The following is a 24,808-nucleotide window of genomic DNA, read 5'->3' as shown; positions in this document are numbered from 1 at the left end:
CTCGCCGGCTCTGATCCCGCCGTTGATCATGAGAAGAAGAAAGAGAAGAAACTATGCTCGCATCGACAACAGAGCCAGAACCTGAACCTGAGCCAAACCAAACCTCTATTCGAGCCGAATCAGGCGCATCTTCTATCAGACCCCGGCTTTCCCGAACCTATGCAAAATGGGACTTCCATTGAGCTAGTAGACCGACCTCAGCAACCTATACTACCGCCGACCGGACCTTGTGAACTATGCAAGAAGGAAAAACATGATGCCCGTGTGTATCGATGGAAGTTGATTGCGGGCTTATTACTGCCTTATTTCCTTGCATCTGTCGACCTAACAATTGTTGCTGCTGCTCTGCCTTTCATTGCATCACACTTTAGTATGATACCTCCTCAATCTCCTTGGCTTATTTTTATACATCTACATATCATCTAACCTCATACATAGACAAGCTAGATCAACTCAATTGGATCGTGACTGCTTTCACCCTCACCTCGACGGCCTTCATACCCGCGTTTGGTCAACTATCTGATGTCTTTGGTCGACACTTCGTTCTGCAATTAGCAATGTTCCTCATGTTGATTGGTAGTGTTCTATGCGCCGTTGCTCCGACATGGGGGGTGCTGTTGCTTGGTAGGGCGTTGCAAGGAACCAGCGCCTCAGGCATCATGAATTTGATCCAAATCATCCTGGCGGATAAGGTTAGTTTGAAGGATAATGCGAAGAACAGCACTATCTTCCAGTTTGTTGCGGGGATCTCTTACAGCGTTGGCCCCATTATTGGAGGGTGAGTTCTATTCCGAGATTCTATAGATATATCTCACGTAACAAAGTGCTAACCTCAGAATAGGTATCTGACAAACGTAAGGAGCTCATGCCCCCTTTCCTCTCGACGAGTATTCTGCTTACTAGCTATGCCATTATTAGTCCAACTGGAGATACTGTTTCGTTTTAACTATCCCTGTGAGTCTTTCCATTCGACACCTTAGCCATACATCTTCTAACCTGTGCCTAGGTTGCGTTCATTGCACACTTCGTAATATACTTCCTCCTCCGAAATGAACTGGTTCAAGGCAGCCATTTTACCAAGGGATCTCGACGCAGCAGCTTCCTGCCTGGTCTAGCTACGATCGATATTGGCGGCACCTTACTCTTCGTCTTCGGTGTTGGACTTATAATTCTCGGCACTGCATGGGGCGGCGTTACATACCCATGGGCACACGCAGCTGTCCTTACCCCCCTTATTATTGGATCGATCCTTTTCGTTCTTTTCTTTGTTTACGAATATTTACTTGAACCTGGACGAATAGTCGGCCGATTGTTCCCACAGCAATCTCCCATGATTCCATTAGACATCATGAAGAACAGAGATACGATCGTATTGGCTATCATTGAATTTGCTACAGGAGCCGGTATGTTGACTCGTTATCACTAAAACGTTATATTGCCTGCCACATTGATACTAACTATTCACCCCCCTTATAGCCATGTTTTCCGTGTTCTACTTTATCTCTATTTACTTCTCGCTGGTCGAAGGTTATGGAGCCGGTCGTTCTGGTCTTCAGCTTCTTTATTATATCCCTGGCATTGGAGGTAAGTTCTTCTAACTAACGTTGTTATCGAGAGAAACATAACTAATTTTTCCTGATAGCCGGTGTCTACTTTGCAATGTTCACATGCAATGTCTGGCCAGCGCAAACCTTTGTACCCCTGAGTGCCGGCACCGTCATCGAAACCATAGGAATTGCCCTAATTACGTGGGCAGTCACAACCCGCAATATCCCCGTCGTCAGCGGCATGATGGCTGTTGCCGGTGCGGGAACTGGAATGCGCTTCATGCCGGCCACCTTACATGTTTCCGGCATCTGGCCCGATAGAATTGCCCCAGCAATGTCCATTATGAAATTCGCACTCCCATTCGGTGGTACTCTCGCCCTGACCATCATGGGCAGTGTGTTTAACAACAAGATGGCCCCAGTCTTCCGCCCTGGTAGCAGCACTGGAGGCGTCGATCTACACAACACCGGCCAGAGCTTGGAGACTATCGATAAATTGCCCCTCGATGTCCAAAACTATATCCGCGATCTGGCCAAGAATGCTGTCATGTGGGCTTTCATTTCCATCATCCCGATCATGGCGATTAGTTTGGTTGCTGTGTTCTTCCTTGGAAACGTCTGGATTAAATCTAAAAAGGCCAAAGAAGAAGCTGAAAGGAAAGCTGCTGAGGATGGAAGAGCCGGTGATGTTCTTGTTAGTAGTGAGGTTGTTCGGATACCTTTCTTGTGGGCCTTGGTTACAGTGAGTCTCCGTCCCTGCTATACTCACCTTTTAACCTGCGAATGAAGCCTAACTGACAATCGTTCTCTAGGGTACCGTCGAAGCTAATAAATATATTAGCACCCCCCTCTCCAAATCCGAGAAGGAGCAACAAGCTCAATCCATCCTGGAGGAGAAGAATCGACTCCGCACCCTCAAGAAACACAAGGCTGGGGCCTTAGACCCGGAAGGTGCTTCTTCATAATGTAGCTCCCTCATTTGCTAGTCCTAATTGTTTTTGCAAGCGTTATCTACTCTTTTAAAGTTCCTCATTTTTTTAATATTGTATATACATATATATATTTCTATAGTTTATGACGCATCTACCCCTAATTTACACAGTACCCAAGTTAAAGCCAGGCCAGTCTATGGTAAAGTAACCTCATGGCGGAGAGACACACTCCGTGGACTCATGATCGGCCATTGCGCCTGCATATACATATTCCAACCAGGCGGGGATAGATGAAGTGACGATCACTGAGGCGGGAAGGTTGGCTTTAGATTACGGGATTGCAGGGGACCACTTAGTTGAATAGCCGGGCCATTTATTGGGATTGAATTAATATTTTTGCGTTGAACTCAACACCCGCTCCCGTCGTCATCATCTCTAGCATTACGTATGTCTGCACAACAAACCCTTGGGCCCATTATTATTTAAATATTAAAGAGTTAAATGCAAGCTTTGTTGTATAATACTGGTAGCCCTGAACGTTATCTAAATATCTAGGTATGTACGGTGTACTCACCCTTATATAGACAAGGGCGTGTCTATATCCTAGTTGCTTTGTTAAGGAAGTGACGCAATACGCATCTCGGAGCCTCAGGGTAACATTTAAGGTATACGACGCAACGCGGGTATATTCGTCAATAGCGACAGACTTTGGAACGGGATTTAAGGTCGTTGAATCAGGTAGGTCTATAGAGGAGAGCGGAACTTTTCGCATTTGGCATCTGGTCATCAAAACAAAACGAGACCGTCGGGATCTTGAACCTTCAACATAAATTGTAATCCGCTATTCAAAGCTCGTCATGAGCGCTCGGTAGGGAGCTAGCATTGTGCTGCCCAAGTATGTCATGCAATATTTTGTTTGAGCTTTTGGGTATAGTGCTACGATGAACATTTATTTTATCATATGAAACATATGAAGAGATACCAATTGGAATAAAAGACATGGTGAATCTCAGAGGTTCATATTTTATTCCGATATATCTCCTCAATCAAATAGTGGTTGTGGTTGAGGAAATCAAAAACTCATTATAAGTATCTTTTGTCTGTTATTGCCATAGTAGAGTACTGAATGTCGGAAGTTGGCCAAACATGATGAGGTCCGCAACGAACGTTTCGACGCGCTTCATTCATTGCGAGGATTTGAAGTTTGCACTACTCGACAAATACCAAACGTTTGAGCCATGGTCGTTCGCATCTCGCGGTTGGTATTGAGGCCGTTCTTTTTTCGCTGTCGGATACTATATCATGCTGCTCGTCGCGCTTCTATCTCTAACCGTTGCCATGTCGCGCCTACGATGAGCTCACCTTTCGTTCGAAACGGCTCGGCTGCGACTCAGAATGTTCACCAATTGCTGCCCCGCGACGTGAAACTAGAAGAGGAAGAGCTCCCCGATTACAATTCCCAATATTTCTACCCAGTCAGGCTGGGAGATGTATTCGAGTCCAGGTACCAAGTCATCACGAAGCTCGGGTTTGGGGTGGGTTCGAGTGTATGGCTCTGCCGGGACTTAGAGTAAGAAATGACCAGTGATTACAACATCTATATCCCCTTAAGTTCAGATATCTGAGGTCGTCTAGGTCTGGTGAATACCTAACTCTGAAAGTCTGTATTTGCAGGCAGCAAGCTCATGTAGCTGCCCAGTCTACCAACGAAGTGGTTGTAATGAGACATATTCGATCCACTGATTTTGAACATCCCGGCGAGAGATACCTCCGACTCGCACTCAAAGAGTTCACCATCTGTGGGCCTGGGGGGGAACACAGATGCCTCCTCTATGCGCCTCAGGGGATGACTTATACTGAGCTCCGCAATTCACTGCCAAATCGCATGCTGGATAAGGCACTCCTCCAGCAGTCCTACCAGTTAATCTTGATTGGGCTAGATCTTCTACACCAGCTGGATGTGGTACATACAGGTATGATTATATGCTACCTCTGGAACAGGGCTGCTTCAGTATTCTGTGTGTTTGCATATGACTGCGCTGACAGTCTTGTTCCCATTTCAGATATCTCACCAAATAATATCCTTTTAGGTGCCAGGAGCCCTTCTGTGTTTTCTAAAATTGAGCAATCTGAGTTAGAGCATCCTAGCGCCCGCAAAGTCCTTCAGGACCGGACCGTCTATCGGTCCCACTCTATGCCCATAACCCATGGCACGCCAGTGCTTTGTGACTTTGGGGGGGCCAGAATTGGCGAAAGGAAGCACCGAGGCGATGTGATGCCTGACTTCTATCGTGCACCGGAGGTGATACTAGGGATGGAATGGGACTGCAAGATTGACATCTGGTCAATTGGAGTTATGGTGAGTCAACCGCAGAAATAAGTTATTACCCACAGAATATGTCCAAAATTGTTTATACCAAGAGCCGGTACATGTCTGCTCACAATATGGTAGGTATGGGATTTATTTGAAGGCAGTCGCCTTTTTTATGCCCTTAAAAACCACATTCTGGATGATGAGCAACATCTCGCTGAGATGGTTGCCCTCATGGGACCTCCCCCACTGAGCTTCCTTCAACGGAGTGAGAAATGCCGCAAGTACTGGGATGCAGAAGGTTAGTATCTAGTCATACCATTTGCTCATCTCCTGAAAGTGATGTAAAGCTGAAATGACCTTAGGGCGGTGGATTGCGGCAACGCCTATCCCCGAGCAGTCGCTTGACGCAAGAGAGGGGCGTCTGGAAGGTGAAGACCACAAGCTGTTGTTGGATTTTCTCAGCAAAATACTCAAATGGCTTCCCGAAGAACGTGCCTCAGCGCAGGAGTTAATATCTCATCCATTTCTGATGCAGCGTGCTGAACAGCCGCAAAGAACTAGTACATCGTGAGTCTAGAGCTGAGCCATGCCTTGTTAATATGAGGAATTGGATCAAATAAGGAGGATTACAGTAGAAGAGGTGTTGCAGCGTCACTAGCCCAGCCAAATTGGCTGACCCCCTAACCCCCTAAATTATATAAAAAGATATTGAATGTAAGCTAAATAATATAACTAGACCAATTACTATTTGATAATAACAAAAACCTTTTAATCTCTTTCTAAATCCAAAAATTATTATATTAAATAAGTAATTAATTAATCCCGGTTTACAACACCTTGTTGCTGTTCCACTGTGTTCTGTATAGAAACGCCACCCTATCAGTTGATTGGTCGCCTTTGGGAGGTTTCGTCTCTAAAATTAATCATTTAAATACGTTGTTCGTAACGCCTTAACTCCCATAATTCTTGATTGCAAGCCCTGATCTTAATACTCCTACTGGTTGAGGTTATACCGAAGGCATTTTGTGTTATTCATTTTCATATTAGTGCTATGGTCAACTATGTGCCTGGTTACATAGACTCTACACCCCAACTCGACTTTAAAGCATATTGGGAAGATGAAGACCATCTCGCACAGGGAGAGCCCGAGCCGAACGTTCGTTCGCAAACACTGGTCTACCACTACAAAGGCAAGAAGTGGTGGATCAAAGTGACGTTAATGGGTTTAATATCTTGTATATCGAACGAACAGAAGGCCTCAAAGCGCGAGCGACGGAAAGAGTTTCAAGGCTTTGTTAAAGTGATAAACTATGGATCCCTCGCCCTCCTTGATGATACCATGACTGAGATAATATTACGAGAAGAACCAGAGGTAGCGACTGCTATTGAATTGTATTGTGAAGCCACGGATTCCGCAAGCAGGATTGCAGGTGTTGTAAGCAAGCTGAGATATCAGATCCGAGAGGATCCATTGAGAGTTATCTATCTATTATGCGAGGAGTTTCCTTCACTTGACCAGATCAACATTACAGAATTGACGAACAAGGTGGAAATTGCCGATGGCGTCTTCTAGGTCTATAGATCTGGGATCCCGTATATTCTTAAGATGATAAATAGGCCGTTTTATTAGTCTCGCGACACAGATGTTATGAGAAACGAGCTGGAGAACCTTGAGCGTTTTCGGGATATGCCAAATATTGTGTAAGCGACTGGCCTTGTCGTCTCCACCAACCCATATGCGACTTCAGGAACGGGAGAACAAGTAGTTATTGGTGTTCTACTGCAATTCTATAGCGGTGGCTCGCTACGGCGGGTACTGGATGATGGCCGTATGGATAACTACGCTTTGGAGTAATGGGCTCTATAGATTGGGACTGCGTTGCGCCGTTTCCACGCAGCAGGCAGAACCCATATGGATATAAAATCTGCAAATATAGTGCTTGATGGAGAAGGAAACGCAGTTGTTATTGATATTAGCGGCATTGGTGGGACAACCTATGAGTGGTGCGCCCCTGAGATTCGAGATAACATTTCACCCCTCGACCTTCCATTCGAAATGCGGCGATTAAACGATGTATGGGCATATGGAAAGCTCCTATCCGAAATTGCATCTCATGCTAGAGGTAGTCCCCATGCAGATTGCCTGGAACAGATTGCGAGTGGTCTAATGAGAGAGGACACGACGACACGCATAAGTATATCGGAAGCAATATCACGCCTAGAAGCCACCCATACCAGGACGAGATGAACAATATAGGCTGGCAGAGACAAATCTTGTAATCTGGCTAATACTCGTCCCATTCAATATCATCCTCGTCGAATCCACCGTCGGTCTGGCACCTGCGGCTCCACGTTAGCAGGCATTTGGAACAGTTGAATACAAAACGTGTTAACCACGTACCTGGACCCTCACGCCTTAGCTTTGGTTTCTTATCACATCCGCTAATCCCACAATGGAACAACCCAGTCGTCGAGGCATCTTCTGTGGAATCGTCTTCTCCGCACACTTCTTTGTGGCGCTTCGCATGGCTGCACGGATTCTTGAGACTCTTGTGATAGTGGCCACAGTTGTGGACCCGTATTCTAAAACTGCACATGCTGAGATGATTGTCTTGGATAATACCCAAGAGAAAGGACTCTACTACCGGTGCAGAAGAGGTCTATTAAAACACCGCTGCGAAGCCAGGCTCTACCTCTCCTCTGCCATTATTCATCATGGATTCCATGCACTGCATGGCTTGCAGGTAATTAAGCGAATGCAAAAAGGAATCTATTGATTTGGAATCTTGCTTGATACGTGGCTAAACCACCCGGGAGCAAGTCTATCATTGGGCCTTGCTTGTTGTACCTGCGAGGTACTACGCACACTCCGGGTAGTAGGCTTGACGAACAAGTCCCTGGTGACCCCCTTTATCTTGGGAACGTGTTCTATAGGAGGCACACATCCAGAAAAACGTTTCTCTGTCTCAGCTCTTCAGCTTAGAAGCGTCTTGTGAAGCTTGCTGGAAGACCCTTTATTTCTGGGAACGTTATTTCAAACTCCGTTGCTCTAACGTGTTTTGTTTAGGCTGCCTGTCAGGTATGAAGCCAAGGTATAGGTTGTCAAGCTTCGGATGATAATAAACCAGCCCTCTTGTACCCAGTGTTTAAACAAATGCTTGATTAAGAACGTGGCTGTGAGACTTGACATACTCCGTATATGTACAGAGTAACGCTGCCGACGGGCGTGCTGAGTGGAAGAAATATCCGAGACCTGTCATTCGAAACTTCATGATAGGGTCCTGTTGGAGACAGACTACACATCTGCCTGGAGCCGCGTATTCCCAGACCAGTTCAGCTGGATGGTGCATGCATAAGAACGAACGCCAGGCGTAAACCTTCCTGTAGCTGTAGGATAGGTTTCAAGCTGAGGTCGTAAATCCCTATTTGAGGTTGGTCAATGAGACATCATCTGTGAGAATAGTAATCAGTCGGTGGTAGGTAGTAGCCTGAGGAGCAGCTGTGATGTTGTATCTCTTTCGAGTGTGATAGTCGTTGCATTGACCTACTGGTTGTTTACTGTTAGAGACTTGATATGCTCGGGGATGAACGTGTAATAGGATGCTATTGGTTCTGATACTGAACGTTGCTAAACTACAAGGGGTTCTGGGGAAGGAAAACAATAACCTTGTAGGCATGTGGGACACGTGACTCTCCATAGCATCACATGACCTCGGTTCTTTCATCTACGGACGTAACGCTAGATGGTTGCCTTGGGTATATAGCAGTAGAAGTTGGGGTAAAGTCTCACTCAGGTATACACCATTCGTCCATTTAATCCAAGCAATTATGGCAGTTATCCCCATTAGTATCGTTTCGGACGTCATTTGTCCATGGGTAGTTGTTCTCCTACCCTTTGCCCCGCGAACTGATCACTGACGAAACGTAGTGCTACATCGGATACCGCAGCCTTCAGCGGGCGATCGGTCTCTACCAAAAGACATACCCCGGTGGTTCCAAGGATGAGTTTGAAATCATTTGGAAGCCTTACTTTATCGACCAGGAAGCGCCGTCGAAGAGTGAATGGGTACCAGGTATGATGTGCTGTAATGTAATGTAGGATACCTTGCTCATGGACGAAAATAGATCGAATGAACCGTCGAATGAAAGACCCTAAGATGGTTGAAGCTGCACAGACTCGCCTCAAGCGCGTTGGAGCCCAGTTCGGCATCCAGTTCAAGTTTGAGGGGTATATGGGGAGCTCTAGGCTGGCGCATCAATTACTGTACGTGGTGTACAAGGAAAAGGGCAGTGAGATGCAATGCAAGGTTGCAGAACAGCTTTTCCGCTATCAGTTTGAAAAGGAGGCAGATGTGAGTGATATCAACGTCGTGGTGGAGGCTGCTGTGCAGGCCGGACTGGGTGAAGAGGAAGTGAGAACATGGCTGGCGAGTGATGTTGGTATAGCTGAGACGGAGAAGGAAGAGAAAGAGATGCGGGATTCAGGAAAGGTTCAGGGTGTACCCCATTTTATCATTGGAGAGCAGCATTTAGAGGGGGCCGTGGACTATACAGAGCATCTGGAGGCATTCATCGCCGCTCGCGAAGCAGCTGTATAATATGATTTGAACCCTTAGCCTGTTCATATTATCATTACGTAGACGTCCATATGCTCAAACATAGAATCCCCTTGACATCTGTATTTGATTAGAATAAACCCGTAGCTTTATCTCTCCCTTCTCATCTAAGGATACCACCCACACCCGCCCATCCAAGGACAAACCCGCTAATCGCCTCTGTAGCAACAAGGCCACCAAACCAAAGATCCTTCCAGGCGCCTTTCCTTACACATCCGCCTCCCGAAGAAACCAATTCCCCATCTCCCGGGAAATATGCCCCGATTCCAGAGACTCCTTTTATTGTGCCTTTCCCACTTATGCCGGGACTGGCGTCACTCTTAACGAGGAGGACGTGGACTAGGAAGGAAACGAGTATTGTGCCTAGCAGGTAGAATGTGAAGCCATATGCGGATTGGAGGCCGAGGATTCCAGCTGCCGTGCCTAGTAGGAAGGCTATGAGGGAGTGTAGACTTGCGAGTATCTGAGGAGTATGGTTAGCTTTCTGTTCTTGTAGATTGGGGGTTATAGGCTGGACGAAGGTACCCGTCTGTTATGTGCGGCTGATTCTGGGACGAGGGGGTTTATCAGGAGCGAGAGTTCTTGGCTTGTCGGCGGCATTGTGACTGAATTTTGTTTATTTATTTCTCTTGTCTTCTGGCCTGGTTATAAGGTCATTATCAATTGTTTTCTCGAGTCGTTAGAAACGGTTTCTACGATTGCGATGTTGCGGAAGCTTGAGAGCTCAGATTACGTAATCTCTATCAATCAGCGAGAGGAGGAATAGTGTGAAGATGATCAAACGGACAAGGAAAGTTCTCAATTCATATAGGGCATCATAAATCTCAGGACTTGGAGCTAGCCTTCTCCTTCTTGCTCTTCTTTTTCTCCTTTTTCTCTTTCTTTTTCTCCGTTGTCGAAGGTAGCACTTCTACGGCTCCCGACATACTCAGGTCCATGTCATCATCCACGATCTCCTCTGCCTCACGCTCTCGAGATGTAGGATCATGATAATTATCTCCCGTCCCCACCCTCCCCGCTCCAAGAGCCTTATTCTTCTCGTCGGCAACAAGCTTCTCCTCGTCTTCACGGCTCAACATCGTCCCCTCGAGGCTAAGGAAGCCCTTATCCCGCTCGCTACCCGGTATAACATCGACATCACGAACACGAAACCTAATAGTTCCGCGCACCCTCTTGCCCGAGCGAGTCTGAAAATATCCCGTCTCAGCAGAACTCGTATCATCGAACTGTGACGCCTCGCCGTTCAAAGCCAACGGTTTAAAGTTCTCCTTGTCCGAGTCTGCGTCTTCATCATCATCTTCGTCATCGTCTTTACTTGATGTCGGCGACGTTGTTGTTGTTGTTGTCGTGGTGGTTGTGCTGGGTTTATCTGGCTGTTGGCCAGGCGCTATCCACTTCCAGTCGGCCGGTAGTCTGCGACGCTCAATGCCGATAGAGAACAAGTTAAAAACGATAGCGCCTAGGAAGTCTTCGGATTGGACGTTAATCCAGCCCTCGAGCGTCTGGCCTCGTTCGGCCCGGAAGACGAGGAAGGTAAGTGTTAGATAGGTGTGTAGTACCCCATATTCGCCGGCTGTTTTTGCGAGGGTGAGTGGTTCTGGGTTCGGCGTGTATGCTGAAGTAGATGCCGGTGTGGGTTTGGTTGATGAGATGGAAGGGTTGGAATAAGCGAGCACCACGCCGCGTACGGGTGGGTAGTATGTCAGTAGCAGAGGAGAGATATGTTCTGCCAACAGGGACGAGACGGCGTGAGTTGGTGAGATGGATATGGGCGAGAGAGGGAGGTAGATTGTTGTCGTCACTCGGTGGAATGAAGGTAGCTGGTCTGCTGCCGACTGGGAATGGGTATGGGTATCTTTATCGCTCGAGGTCGATTTGGTAAGCGGTTTGCGAGAGGTAGCGTCTTCCTCTCCCTCATCTTCCTTGTCGTGCGTTGAGCGTTTCCCTTCCTTCTTCGAATGCTTGTCCTTCTTCTTTTTCTTCGTCTTCTCCCCGTCTTCTACCACGGCCGCATCTGCCTGCTCCTGTCTCTTGCGCTTCTTCGATTCACTCTTCTCCTTGCGCTTCTTCTCCGGCGACGATATCGGGTCGATATCCATTGCGTCCATGGACATGTCGGGCATTCAATGGGCGATGTGGGCGGGCGAATTTCCCTGTCGTGGTGAATGTTGAAAAAAGATAATAAAAAAAAATAGAAAATTAAGGTTCTTGGCTGGCGGTTAGCGCCAAGCCGGGTAGCGCCCTTATTTATTTTAGCCGCCGACTTTGTCTTTGATGTTTCGTGGCATCAAGAAATATTGACACAGGGGAAGAAAGGGCGCAGGCAGATAAGATGCGCGGTATCTAGTTTTTTTTTCTTTTTCTTTTTGGGCATACTGGACACGATAAACATGGCGTCCAGAGTCCTCTCCTTCGCAGGCTGGGCTTTCCTCCCCGGTGTAAGCCACCCATTCCAGTGCTACATACCCTCTTTCTAACGGTGACAACAGCTAGCAACCTCTTTCCTGCAGAGCTTCTACTATCGCCTCACCATCCGAGCAGGCTCACCGCACCCGCAGCCTGGTTCGCCACTGTATACCCTCCACAACCGACGCATCCACGTCGCCGTGATCAGCAGCTACCTGCTATACACCCTGTACGAAGAATACTACAGCCTCCGGATAGCAGGCGACTTTTACAGTCTTCTCGGCGTCCTGCCTACCTCAGATGAGAGGACGATCAAGACTCGCTTCCGACGACTAGCGGCGCTGTTCCATCCCGATAAAGCGAGACAGACGTCTACAGCAAGCTACACGACGGACGATGGCAGGAACCTGGATGAGTTCTTCGTGATGCTGAAGCTGGCGCAGGATACGCTGCTTGATCCCGTCAAGAGGTTTGCGTATGACCGGTTTGGAGCCGGCGTGGTCGACCGGCCCGAGGGCGCGGGCAAGGCGTTGAGCATGGGCGGGTACTTCTACGAGGGCCTCTTTGCGCTTGTCCCGCAGTATGTGGCCGGGTTCATGATGATGATTGTCCTGAACATATTCTGGCTGTCTGCTTGGGCGAGATACGTGAGTAGCTACTTCTGTCTATAATGAGTGCTACCAAGCTAACGATGTGGAAGTGGCGGTTCTATACGTTCTTCGCCCTGTTGACTCTCGAGCTGACGCTGCTCACCCACCCCAACGCCACCTTCATCCCCTCCGCCTATCTTCCCGCCACGCTGTCCTGGTTACTGGGGCTAGACAGTTTCTATCTGCTTCCCTTCCAGATACTGGCTCTCGCCCGCACGGCCTCGGTGACCATCAACATCTTCATATCGCAGCTTACCCCTCCAGACGAGAAGTCGAGGGGAGCAGGCAAAGGCAAGGGAGAGGGCGGGCTTAGCGTACAGACGCAGCAGCAGCTGGCACAGATCGCCCAGTTGGCGCATACACAGGATAGCGAGACGGCCAAGCTGCTGGGGATGGACATGATCCCGTTCAAGGGCGATAGCATCGGCGTGCAGAGGCTACGGCGGGGGATGAAGGAGCACTTGGACAGGGAGGGCGCCAGACAGACTCCAGAGGTGCAGGAAGCGGTCAAGTTGGTTATCTCCAGAGGTAGAACGAGGCAGACAGAGAAAGAAGTAGAAGAAGTAGAAGAAGAAGAAGAAGAAGAGGGAGAAGTAGTAGAAGTGCCCAAAGAGGAAGTCGAGGCATAGACTGTATTATATAAGCATCTTATTCATCTCTTACTAAGCTTTCCTTGACTGGCCAATAAGGAGTGGACTTCCTCCTTTACATGATCCACACTCGTATATTCACCACGCCAACACTTTGCGATTATCCCTCCACATAGAACGTCGTCAGTATGTGGGAATGAGTCCAGTTCAGGCCAGCCGAGACCGTCGTCGAAAAAGTAGTACTTGTAAACCTTCCAAGATGCAATGGAGTAGAGCACCCAGCCAAGATGGAGTATCTCAACCTGCACATTCAAGCCCTTGTCATCCGCGGAAGCAACGTCGGTGTCAAGAGGTAGCAGAACAGACTGTCCGAAATCTGCAAGTTGGACCTGCCCATCCAGTATTAAAATGTTGCGGAGAGCGATGTCATCCACAAACACTTTGCGTGAATGGACGTGGGAGAGAGTGTCAACAACGCTCGACATCCAGTTGACTTTCAACGAGTCCTCGGGTTCAGGGCTGTTTCCTAGATAGCTTTCAAGGTCTTCCTGTGCTCGGGCCAGCTCGATACCATATTGAGATGTTTTGTAGCAGTGAATAATCCCCTTATGACAGCCCAGGCGTTTGAAGACTTGAATCTCGTTCTCCAGGTCTTCCATGTATCCATCGTGTCTATGTATCCAACTTGCCTTTATATCGGAATATCTTTTATCCATGTCATCTTAGTCATCTTAGTCATCTTAGTCATATATTACTGTACGTAACGTACATACACGAGACCTCCTAGTGTATTAAAAGAAGGGATGTGATTGGGTGATGCGCTGACTAAGATGTACAACCTCCCAGAAAGCGCGAAAGGAAGACGGAGAAACCTCAAGGCTCAGAGCGTCCACGCCCGGCAAGAAAAATAAGAGCGATCGCTTGGGGGCAAGGAGGCCACACGCCTAGTCAGTTAGTGAGACGGATGCGCGTGCGGAACAAGGACAAGCGACAATGAACCACCCACCCTTTCCCTTTCCTCCTCCCCATCACCACCTCCATCCATCTACCATCTACCATCCACCTTCATCCATGCCATCACCACGACTGCGACTGCGACTTCGACGACCGACCACGGCTCTCTAACTTAATTACCGTCCACCAACGCAAAACTCTGCCCAGCACTCACCCTCGCACACCGGCCCAGAGACAGACAGCGTAGCACCTCGCAATGGCTGGCTCGGACACCTCGTCGACCACCACCGCCTCCTCTCGAGCACCGCCGCCAGCTTCATCTTCGACTGGCAAGGCCAGGGCCAGGAAGATAGTCGTCCTCTCGCTCTCGCCAGCAGTCCTTGGCCGGTTCGCCAGCGGCAGCGGCAGTGCCAGCACCGTCGACGACAGCCAGGCCAAGGAGGAAGAGTCGAGCTCGCCCTCCACGCCGCCAGCACCGCTCACCCAGACCTCGTCGGGGAGTGCAGCCGACAACGCTTCAGACGGCGATGCTGCGTCCACCCCGAATGCCGGAGACGCCTCTGTCAGCGGCCCTGCACCGTCGACGCCCGCTCCTGCTTCTGCCAACGGACCTACTTCAGCTCCCGCTACGGGCTCGGGGACAGGTCCAGCGAAGGCCGGGACCAAGAGAGGCGCCGCCGCCCTGGGTCCGGATGGCCTGCCCAAGCCGCGGGGGAAGCCAGGTCCCAAGAAGAAACCAAGACTGTAAGAGACCCTCCTTTCTCTACATTATATATATATATACTGACAAGAATAGTGAGGATGGCGAAACACCGTCTCGCCCAGCTGCACCGGCCCACCGTCTCGGCCCCAAGGCAAACCAGGGAGCCATCAACGCCGGCCTGCGTGCCCTGGACCGCACAGGCAAGCCGTGTCGAAAGTGGGAGCGAAAGGCGTTCCAGCTCAAGTCGTTCACCGGCGTGCTATGGCAGGTTCCTAGCTGGGGGGCACCACCACGCCCTAAACCAACGGAAGACGAAAAGGAAGAGAAAGAAGGGGAAAAGGTAGAGAAGAAGGAAAAGGAGAAGAAGAGTGATAAGAGCGAGAAGAGCGAGAAGAGCACTGCCGGCGAGGGTGATCGAGATGCAACGCCGGCCGGTAGCATGCTGGGCATCGAGTCGCCCGCTCCCGTCGCCGTTGCATCCTAGTCCTTCTCATTCTACTCTTACTACTATTACTCTTCTATGTACACTATTCTCTTCGACGGCTCGATCTGTCCCTTTCTATATTACCTGCAACATGGCGTCTGGTCGGTTGGTCTGGATTCCTCGGTTATGTCTCGTCTTTCTTTCTTCTAGGTGCAAAAGTTATGGATATGGGGCTGGCTCTATATGGTGTGGTTACCATGTACTTTTAGATAGCAGGCTACAACAATACTAATCCATCGTCTTCTTCTATTCCTCCTTCTCTCTTCTCTTCTCTATATCTTCTATCTTCTATGTCGTGTGCATCGGGTATCCCTGCCTGCGCTCATGTGACCCTCTGCCTTAGTCGGACTGCGAGATTCACGACTCCAACTTCACCTCGAGCTCAAGCTACCTGCTGGCTTCCCTATAACACCCGGCCAGCTACCTCGTACGTACAGAGTATAGAGACTCGCGATAGACGACGCAGCCAGACTCTCCTCGACGGGCGCCGACCAGCCCTTACCCGCTGCCGTCTGACCCCGGACCCCAAGTCGAACCCCCTCAACCACCATCAAAACAGCCAGCGCCAGCCATGCCGTCATAACCTATACGCTTACACGTCTTCACCGCAGCTCCTCGTCACCACAGCAGCAGGCTATACAGCTCCAGCCACCGTTAGCTGGCTTACGCATCTTGTCCAGTTCGACGCATGAGGGCTATGCTGGTGTCGTATCGATAAGCAGCAACCGTCGAGGAAGAAGAGCGAGCTTGAAGCTGGGACTGGACGAGTGCCACGGTACGACCAGTAGGCAAGCAAGCGAGCGAGCAGGTAGCAAGCAGGTAGCAACGCGGCAGAGGTGAAGGTAAGCACGCGCGAGTGACCTTTCTACGCCTGTCGTCCACGGTACTGACCTCGCCCGTCCAGCTTCAAAGGTACGGATAACTATCCTGCCCTACTCCTGATCATCACCACCACCAGCACCCACCAGCACCTGCACTGCACATCACTGCATAGCACTGCACAAGCACTGCCACCATGAGCAATGCACCGGGTTCGGGGCCTGGCAGAGGTCTCCCAGCTTCCATTTACCTGCCTGCACCAGGCCCTGCCACCACTCCCATTCTTCGCACGCGCAGGTCCTCTTACGCCTCCGTCGTCTCGCGCCAGCCCGGGCAAGACGGGCACGAGCACGAGCATGAGCACGATCAGCAGTTTCCATCGTCCTCGTTCCGCCCAAATCTAACCATCTCATCTAGCACCAACCTCCCCGAAACCAGCAACGGCTCCAGATCCCGCACCCTCGCCCCCGGTTCCGCCGTCCTGGATACCACTACAATGCAGACCAACGGCGGTGGTCCAGGTCTAGGCGCAAGTGCAGGCGCAAGCGGTTGGCGCAGACCAAATACCTTCCACCAGCAACACCAGCATCAGATCCATAACAACCTCCCATCATACTCGAAACAGTTCGAGAGGTTGTTAGATTACACCACTTCGCCCGTCCTGCCGTACGGAATCAACCATCCACACCCCGAAGACTCCTTCTTCACACCTTCATACCTACGGTCTTCCAAATACGTCGCCCAGCTATACGCAGCACACAGATCCAAGCTCTCCTCCCAGCGTGATGCACAGGCACAATCACAATCCCAACAGACGCCTACGTCCGGATCATCGGCACAACACCATGGCCTGCCCTCTTCAACTTCCTCGCTTTCTCTCTCTGCCTCGTCCAGCCAGCTTAATTTGCACCGTATGGCCCCCTCCCATAGAGGTATGACATATGATATCGTCGAGAATCAGAGTTCGGGTACCGAGTCTACCGCGCCTGTTGACGGACAGAACCTCACCCCGCTACCTGCGCGCTGGAACGAGAGTGACAAGTACGGCGGCCTAGACCTGCTGGCAGACGGGCTGGAGGTGAGATATATCGGCCATGTGAATAAGCATGAACAAGAGGCGGCGGCCGTCCGCGCCGATCAGCCCATGCCGGTCAAGTGCGGCATATACTACTTTGAAATCACTATTTTGGCCAAGCCCAAGGAAGGGTATGTCAGCTCTTACCATGACTTTTCTTCATCCGTTTATTCTACTATATACAGTAAGATTTCTGTTGCTAATGCGTTAATAGTATGATTGGCGTGGGATTCTCAAACAACAAGGCCTCGCTGGAGAGACTGCCAGGCTGGGAACAGGATTCATGGGCCTACCATGGCGATGACGGGAAGACGTTTTTCGGCGACAACCAGGGCCAGGGAAGGCCATATGGACCTACCTTTACCATCAATGATACGATCGGATGCGGTATCATTTTTTCTACCGGGTCTGCGTTTTTCACAAAGAACGGTTCTTACCTTGGTGAGTATCATTGCTATATCTTGGTATATTCTAGCGGCTAATAGTTGGGTTTGTAGGAAATGCGTTCCGCGATCTTAAGCCGTCAAAGCTCTACCCGTCTGTAGGGATGAGAAAGCAGCCAGGCGCGCACGTCAGGGCTAACTTTGGCCAGTTTCCTTTCATCTTCGACATCGATAGCATGATGGCGGTACGTCTCTACTTTCACAGCATGTATAGCATGCCATACTAACAGGGACACTATAGAATGAAAAATACGATGTTCAGAGGAGCATCCGGTTGACGGAATTATCTACTCTGCATCCCACCCTAGACGAGACGGAATTTATGCAGAAACTCGTTGCCCAGTTCCTAGCGCATGACGGATATGTAGAGACCGCCAAGGTCTTCGCGAAAGAAGTCCAAGAGGAAAAGCGTGCGCTAAAAAATTCCGAGGACGCTTCCCTGAAGGAGTTCGAGATCGAAGATGATATAGATGCCATCAACCGGCAGAGTATGTCTAGTCTCATATCTACCGTCCAGTTATATTCAAAGCTAACCCCGTTTAGAAATCCGCGCAGCAATTCTAGAAGGCGACATCGACAAAGCCCTCAAGCTCACAAACGCGCACTACTCCAACGTCCTCAGCGACAACCCACACATCCACTTCCGACTGCGGTGCAGAAAGTTCATCGAGATGATGCGCCGCTGCACCGAGCCACAACCAATCACCACCACCCGCTCCTCAAACGGCCTAACTACAGACCCCGTCAACAATGTAGCAGACGTCTTCACCCTCAACATGGAAGTCGACGATCAAATGTCTGACCTGCAGCCCCAGGTTGAAGTCGAAGCGGAGAATAACGAAGCCATAGCTGCAGATGATATGATGGATACTGATGCGAACAACCACAACAACACCACGGCTATGACGAAAGACCAAGACCTTCTGCATGAGGCTATCCTCTATGGCCAACAGTTACAGGCCGACTATCCAGGCGATGAGAAGAAAGAGCACAAAAAGGCGCTAGACGACATCTTCTCGCTAGTGGCGTACGCAGACCCCAAATCCTCAGTGCACGGCCACTTGCTGGATGCAAGTGGTCGGGTTGGGGTCGCGGAGGAGTTGAATTCTGCTATCCTAGGTACGTTCACCTCATATAATTTGTTTCTTTTCTCAAATAATTCCCTAGAGTAACCTTCGCAATCACTAACTTTACGCAGTATCACTTGGAAAATCCTCCTCCGCGACACTAGAGCGACTATACCAGCAGACCGAGGCGCTTATTAACGAACTAAGTGAAGAAGGCGGCGCTGGGGCGTTTATCAATGTTGTCGATGATTATTTAAAATAATCTCCCCCCCCACCCCTCTCTATATCGTAACCGTTTGTCTGTTTATATGGGGTTCGAATCATGGGCATGGCGTCTATCAATGTTTATTCTATCACGTATTCATTCCTCTCTCGTCAGTACCGAAAACAATCATGCGGTACGTACGCATAACCCTATAACTCACTACTCTCTATATCACATCACCATGTATGTACCCTGTTTACATCTGCGTTTATGTCGTCTTCTCTATCTCCCGTCTCGTCTCCCTGCCTGCGTGTCTGGAGTTCCCCCTTTATTTTTCTTATCTGGTTCAACATATGTCCCCCTTCGCTGCTGGCTTACCTCTGCTGTATTCCTTACTTAGCCTCGCATGTTCATTAAATATTCATCTATTTCATAGGGCTGTGAGGCGTGGGGAGCGATATGGGGTAATTATTATTATGAATAAAAGTAGTAAACCTCTCAACGTACTTCTCGTATGTAGATAGTTCCTTGTCCGTAAATAGAGGTCCTCCTTTTTAATAATACTAAACAATGTTATTTCTTTCCTCTCTCCTCTTCTCATTATTCTCCTTTTCGGCCCCTTATTTGAACATTAACAGGCATGGTGTAACGTAAACTGACTCGGTACGACGACCTAATAGACCAGATGGACAAGCAAGTACGTTAACAGCATGTTTCAAAAGAAAGGGGGTAATATAATTCTGTAAAACGCTATATGAACTAGCTACGGCTGCAAGATCCACCATCAATGAGGCTGAATCTAAATTAAATAACCTTCCTTCCACATATCACGGCTGATCTTGAGGCCAGTTTCACCTTTGCCAAAGCGATGGGAGCTATCTTTAGTTTCCAGGAAACATCACATAGGGCCGATGTGCTGCAGTTATAACCTTCAACATAAGAAAATTCTTATATCAACATCGACGAGGTACCCACGCTTAATTGTTCTCACTCCATCTATGCGTTTAGGTCAACCAAGAGCCCCTTATACCTGTAGATATGAGCCAGGGATCCTGCCTATGCCCGCATTCGAGACAGCGATAAAAGAGAGTGCTCCCCTCGTCTGCGCTTCTCAAGTGCAACTCAAACCAAGTAGCTTCCTTCGCTTTGCAGTTAAAGCAGTCAACCTGAATACGCTGGCTTCCTCCCATGGAATCCTTAGACATGGCCGCCTGTGTGTAGCGGCCGGACGCAGTTTCTCGTCGAAGGAATTATACAAAACATATGTACGGACTGTCCTTGGGATAAACTTTCGAGCTAGTCAGTTACATAAGCAACCCTTTTTAGTGCTCCGCGATGCATTTCCAAGGAGACATTATAGCAAAAATCAACATCCTCTGCTACGGCAAGTGATGATATCGATATAGCCAGGAGCCGAGTTCTCGCTATGGCCTCATCTGGCAATTCAGAAGCCATTGATGGCGAAAACGTACTGCAGGCGTACGGGCAGGCCCAGTACGCCCAACGCAACTATGTTGGCGCACTCGAAGCCTTCTCAACGGTACTTTATAGACCTCTTTAATCAACTCCCAAGTTGAACTCCATGTTCTCTAACGAAAGAGAATCTATGAGTATAGGCATTGGTCCAAGGAGAAGGCGATAAAATTGGAATACTAGATAATAGATCCGCAACATATTGCAAAATAGGAGACCTCAACTTGGCCCTAAAGGATGGGAGAAAAATGGTGAAGATCGATAAGAAGGATGCAAGAGTACGGTTTTTTAATTTATACCCACAGATGTTGACGGTTGCTATGCGTGATGCTGACCTGCTCGTCCAGGGATATCTGCGGACAGCTCAGGTTCTACAGCTGAAGCAAAGGCTCGAGGATGCGCTACAGCTATATGAGTACGCCCTCAAAACGATAGATGCAAATGATGCAAAGCGCCCGGTAGACACTCAATTTGTTCTTACTGCGCGTTGGACCCGCGCTAACTAAGGGATGCAGAAGATTGAATTACTCAAAGCGAAGCTTGAAAAAGCTCTAAATCCGCCGCGGCAGGATCCGTTTGGCATATTACCACCTGAACTGGTGGCAATGGTTTTGGGGCATTTGGACCTACGTACGCTGATGTATGTGGAGACGTTGACTTTTATGTCTGTTTGACATCCCATTAACTGAAAATCCCCCGGGCAAACAGCACACTCCTTCGAGTCTCGAAACGATGGGGGAGCCTAACAACGTCCATGGGTACGGCTTTTTCACATATGGACCTCCTCAGATCACGAAGAACCGTTTCTTTGATGGCAATTCGTGCATATTTTCGGCGACATTCCACTGTGATACAGAGAGCTACCCTTGCTCACCTTTCTCCAGAGAACACTACCAAAACTTTAACATTCCTCTCTAGATGTCCGAAAGTGGTTGACATTGATTTGACTGATCACTGGGCGACTCTGGATGATTACAGACTCCTGGACGAATTCCCTGGGCTGAAGAGGTTAGCTATACGATCGGGGTATACGCTAGGTTCTCAGGGGCTTGACGCCCTTCTACGTGTGCACCCTGTGCTTGAATCACTTACAATTCAGGCAAAGGACTTTAGTATCGAGCATATCCGAGACAAGAGCTCACCCATGTCGCAATTGCGATCTCTGGCTATAAGCTTACCGGGGGCATCCACCAGTGACCCCATCTTCTTTGATGTAAGTCGTGGCAACTTGATACCCTCGAGGTTGAGGTTGAGGAATGCTAATAGGTAATGTGTAATAGAGCACGTTAAAGGACCGAATGCCCGTTCTTGAAGAGTTGAAGATTACTGGAAGTTTGACAACGATCAACTTTTACGAATCAGATAGGGATATATCAAGCCATCCTTGCTTACGCATAATCAAGCTATCCCAACTTCGCCTGAGTAACCATCTTGAAGCGTTACCACCAGCTCTGGAGGAAATACATATGGCTCACATGACAGATGTGACCGAACATTGGCCTGACCACAACATCTTGAGGGGCCTTCCCAATTTAAGGGTGGCAGTATTTGATAACCCTTCCAACGACATCAACTCTCAATCGTTAGAGGAATACTTCGAAAGCGTTAAACCAAATCTAACATTAAAGTCTCTTACCTTGACCAATTGCCGCTGGGTCAATTCGTCTGCTTTATTGCGTTTCATGTTAGCAGACTATTTAGACCCCCTAACCGAACTAAATATTGCCTCTATGTGTGGGGTTGAAGACGAGACCATCATGGTTATGCGCAGTGCAGTCCCCAAACTGAGGAAGCTGGACTTATCCCGTACCCGTGTCACGGGCTTTTCAATCAAGCTGCTCGCCGATGAGGAGAACAGTAAACTGGAGACGTTGATCGTGCATGAAACAGAAGACCCGGTCAGCAGAGATGCAGTTGAGTATGGTCGGAGCAAAGGAATCCATATCCCAACGCCAATATGTCAAAAATACTGATGTATGTTTCAACTGATAAGAATCACAACTTTTTATTATTCAATCTAAGGTCGTAAGGCCTAAATAAGGCAAAGTCGCAATTTATATAAACAAACAGATATCTAAGTTGAAATGCATCCCGCTCGTGCTGGTAATCCGCAGCAATGCCGCCCTAGACGACGCCGAGACATATGAAAGAAAGCAAAAAAAGGAAAGGAAACGAACCAGTTTATTTAGCTGGAACTCCGCGTTCCTGGCACCATTTACCAACTTCCTTGTCTAGCTTGTCCCTCTGGTCTCGTACAAGCTCCATCATCTCCTCGACTTGGTCCTTGTACTTGTCAAATGATCCGAGGTTCTCACCCTGGGCACCGGTTCCGTTCTTCAGAAGTGGAACGACGGAACGGTCATAAGTGGCAAGCATGAGGTCCATGACGGCAAAGAGCTGGTTGGGAAGCCACTATTTATATCGTTAGAATTGTAGTGCTAAGTTAAGTGTTAGGGAGTTAGACTTACAGTGACGATGGGGCTTCCTCCGGTGGCAGTTGGATGGCTGGTACGCTTAATGATGTACTCTCTGGCAAAGAGCCAGTGTCTCCATCGGAAACTGCGGACATGGTCGAGAGTCTTTAGGTAGAGGAAGACGGTCTCTGGGTCCTGTGTGGAGTACTTGGGGATGTCAAGCTCTTGGGACTTAGCGGCGACGTGGGCAAGGAACTTGCGGTGAGGCATTGGGCGGTAGGCGCGGAACTCGTGCAGGATCTTAGTCAAGGGGGTGTCTGGCATGGGGATTTGGCAGAGGTGGTCGAGGAGTGGGATCTATAATAGTAGGACTGTCAGTAACCTGTATGCTGGCGATAGGGGTATGATAATATGTGTTGCACTTACGATGCTGTCGTTGGCTCCAGACTCTCCACGGAAGTTCAAAGGCTTGTTGTCTTCAATACCCTCGTAGACAACGCCATTGGGGAACATAGACTGGGAGGTAATTCCGAAAATGAAGACTCGGAACGAGATGTAGTCACCAGGCTTGGAGTTCTTCCACATGTCTAAGATGAGGTGTAAGAAGCAGTGACATCAGGAAAAGGGGTATTGAAGGGGGGTGTTGTAACATACCTTCCATACAGGCTTCGATCTTGGTCATACCTTCAAGAATGGTTCGGTAGGCATCGTTGACAGTAGCACGGTCAGCACCTTGCTCAACGGCGTTGAGGATACGGACAACACCGTCAACCAGGGAGCCGGTCTCCTTGACCATGTAAACGTGGGTCAGGATAAAGCCGGCCTCAGAGCTGGCTGGGTCAAGACCGTTCTCGAAGCCACGGATGAGTCTCAAGTTAGAGTAGTCATATCCCTTGGAGGTGTCTGCAAGGGCATAGTTGAATAGGGCATAGGATGCCGCGTATGAGAGGAATGGCGGGAGATCCAAGCTGTCAACAAGGTTAGCATTGATGTCATGTTGAGGTATGGATAGGTAGATATATTAAACAAGGCGACGACATACATCTGGGCACATCGGTACATTGGGCCAGCAATGGAGTGAGGCAGTCTTTCCCGTCCGAGACCATAGCTCTGGTCGGGAGTGGTGTTCCAGGACTTCCAGCAGGGTTCCAAGAGGTAAGAAGAGGCAAGGAAGGAGTAGTCTCTGAACACGGCGGTAAGAGTATATAGGTCTGGCTTGCCATCAGCAGTGACGACCTTATCAACCTCATCCGTGAGATCCGGGAGCTCAGCATGGACGACGGGACCAAGGTCATAGGTGGCAAGGAGTCCAGGGGTTCCATCAGCCTTTTGGACAGGGAGGCGGTCCATGATGGAAGTCAATGGAGCAAACACTTCCGGCAGGCCGGCTGGTGGGAGGATGGTAGGCATGAAACCCGAAGCAGCCGTGATGGTGAAGGGGTCAACAGACTTGGGGAGGGTCTTGGGGTCATCGAACACATGAGGGAAGGCCTTCATGGTTGAAGTAGGGATCTCCTCAATTCGAGTCATGATGAAGGAGGGTAAAGGGGGTTGAGGGAATGTGTGGTTGTGGTGCTGATGGGTAGGGTGGCAAGGCCGTGTAATAGGGGAAGTAGATGTGAATAAGGGGGTATGGGCTTATTTTTCCACTCAGGAGAGGTTGTAATCAAGCAAATGAGTACAAAGTAGCTTATTTGGCCTGGAGAAGAAGATAGAAGGGAAGAAAAAATCGCAATCTGGCGGGGAAATTTGGAAGCATTATATATCCTTCTTGAGGCCGGAATTGATACCGGCCTCACGCACTAATTACGAAAGACGGACAGAGAAAGATGGATCTGACCGGCAGCCGCTTGATCAGATGACGAAACAGGGCGTTTTTGGGGTATAACCCAGCATATGCATCATAGATGCCAACATGAGCGTCCTCAGGGTGTCTCTAGAGACCTTGATATGCGTATAAACGACGATGGCGAAGTTGATATATGGTTAAAGAGGCTCATGGCTGGATTAGGTAACAGCCCGTTGGCGTAACCCGAAGAAGACTGGCGCCGATCGCTATCAATCTACAGATAAGATCTAAATCAACGAGGTTTCAGCCTCCGCGGCCTAAGATATG

At 49.1% G+C, this 24,808-nt stretch overlaps 9 protein-coding genes across 9 annotated transcripts; 6 read left to right on the top strand and 3 right to left on the bottom strand.

Annotated features, from left to right (window-relative positions):
* Window positions 1-3,831: 3,831 nt before the first annotated feature.
* Window positions 3,832-6,366, top strand: GIQ15_03502 (protein kinase; the record flags this gene model as incomplete). Its single annotated transcript, XM_033550919.1, has 6 exons — window positions 3,832-4,049; window positions 4,154-4,452; window positions 4,618-4,838; window positions 4,932-5,091; window positions 5,156-5,360; window positions 5,841-6,366. 6 exons carry the CDS (start codon window positions 3,832-3,834, stop codon window positions 6,364-6,366), a joined length of 1,629 nt encoding a protein of 542 aa, XP_033408080.1.
* A 2,255-nt stretch (window positions 6,367-8,621) lies between these two features.
* On the top strand, window positions 8,622-9,391 carry GIQ15_03501 (uncharacterized protein; the record flags this gene model as incomplete). The annotated part of the gene is made up of 3 exons (XM_033550918.1): window positions 8,622-8,669; window positions 8,722-8,866; window positions 8,919-9,391. The coding sequence occupies 3 exons, from the start codon at window positions 8,622-8,624 to the stop codon at window positions 9,389-9,391; spliced, it is 666 nt and encodes a 221-aa protein (XP_033408079.1).
* Window positions 9,392-10,233: 842 nt separating this feature from the next.
* On the bottom strand, window positions 10,234-11,532 carry GIQ15_03500 (uncharacterized protein; the record flags this gene model as incomplete). The annotated part of the gene is made up of 1 exon (XM_033550917.1): window positions 10,234-11,532. One exon carries the CDS (start codon window positions 11,530-11,532, stop codon window positions 10,234-10,236), a length of 1,299 nt encoding a protein of 432 aa, XP_033408078.1.
* A 267-nt stretch (window positions 11,533-11,799) lies between these two features.
* Window positions 11,800-13,094, top strand: GIQ15_03499 (uncharacterized protein; the record flags this gene model as incomplete). The annotated part of the gene is made up of 3 exons (XM_033550916.1): window positions 11,800-11,847; window positions 11,899-12,462; window positions 12,516-13,094. 3 exons carry the CDS (start codon window positions 11,800-11,802, stop codon window positions 13,092-13,094), a joined length of 1,191 nt encoding a protein of 396 aa, XP_033408077.1.
* A 23-nt stretch (window positions 13,095-13,117) lies between these two features.
* On the bottom strand, window positions 13,118-13,714 carry GIQ15_03498 (serine/threonine protein kinase; the record flags this gene model as incomplete). Its single annotated transcript, XM_033550915.1, has 1 exon — window positions 13,118-13,714. One exon carries the CDS (start codon window positions 13,712-13,714, stop codon window positions 13,118-13,120), a length of 597 nt encoding a protein of 198 aa, XP_033408076.1.
* Window positions 13,715-14,265: 551 nt separating this feature from the next.
* On the top strand, window positions 14,266-15,196 carry GIQ15_03497 (DUF1711 domain-containing protein; the record flags this gene model as incomplete). Its single annotated transcript, XM_033550914.1, has 2 exons — window positions 14,266-14,753; window positions 14,806-15,196. 2 exons carry the CDS (start codon window positions 14,266-14,268, stop codon window positions 15,194-15,196), a joined length of 879 nt encoding a protein of 292 aa, XP_033408075.1.
* Window positions 15,197-16,211: 1,015 nt separating this feature from the next.
* GIQ15_03496 (ran-binding protein) lies at window positions 16,212-18,862 on the top strand (the record flags this gene model as incomplete). Its single annotated transcript, XM_033550913.1, has 6 exons — window positions 16,212-17,221; window positions 17,305-17,531; window positions 17,588-17,718; window positions 17,775-18,021; window positions 18,077-18,652; window positions 18,732-18,862. 6 exons carry the CDS (start codon window positions 16,212-16,214, stop codon window positions 18,860-18,862), a joined length of 2,322 nt encoding a protein of 773 aa, XP_033408074.1.
* Window positions 18,863-20,231: 1,369 nt separating this feature from the next.
* On the top strand, window positions 20,232-22,251 carry GIQ15_03495 (F-box domain-containing protein; the record flags this gene model as incomplete). Its single annotated transcript, XM_033550912.1, has 5 exons — window positions 20,232-20,345; window positions 20,584-20,736; window positions 20,794-20,918; window positions 21,197-21,491; window positions 21,559-22,251. The coding sequence occupies 5 exons, from the start codon at window positions 20,232-20,234 to the stop codon at window positions 22,249-22,251; spliced, it is 1,380 nt and encodes a 459-aa protein (XP_033408073.1).
* A 208-nt stretch (window positions 22,252-22,459) lies between these two features.
* On the bottom strand, window positions 22,460-24,222 carry GIQ15_03494 (indoleamine 2,3-dioxygenase family protein; the record flags this gene model as incomplete). Its single annotated transcript, XM_033550911.1, has 5 exons — window positions 22,460-22,690; window positions 22,747-23,049; window positions 23,119-23,279; window positions 23,347-23,660; window positions 23,735-24,222. 5 exons carry the CDS (start codon window positions 24,220-24,222, stop codon window positions 22,460-22,462), a joined length of 1,497 nt encoding a protein of 498 aa, XP_033408072.1.
* Window positions 24,223-24,808: the final 586 nt, after the last annotated feature.

The sequence above is a fragment of the Arthroderma uncinatum genome (genome assembly GCF_011692745.1).
Source record: "Arthroderma uncinatum strain CBS 119779 chromosome Unknown scaffold2, whole genome shotgun sequence".
NCBI classification, from domain to species: domain Eukaryota; kingdom Fungi; phylum Ascomycota; class Eurotiomycetes; order Onygenales; family Arthrodermataceae; genus Arthroderma; species Arthroderma uncinatum.
Note: the sequence above shows the minus strand (reverse complement) of the source record. Positions and strands in the feature narration are given on the sequence as shown.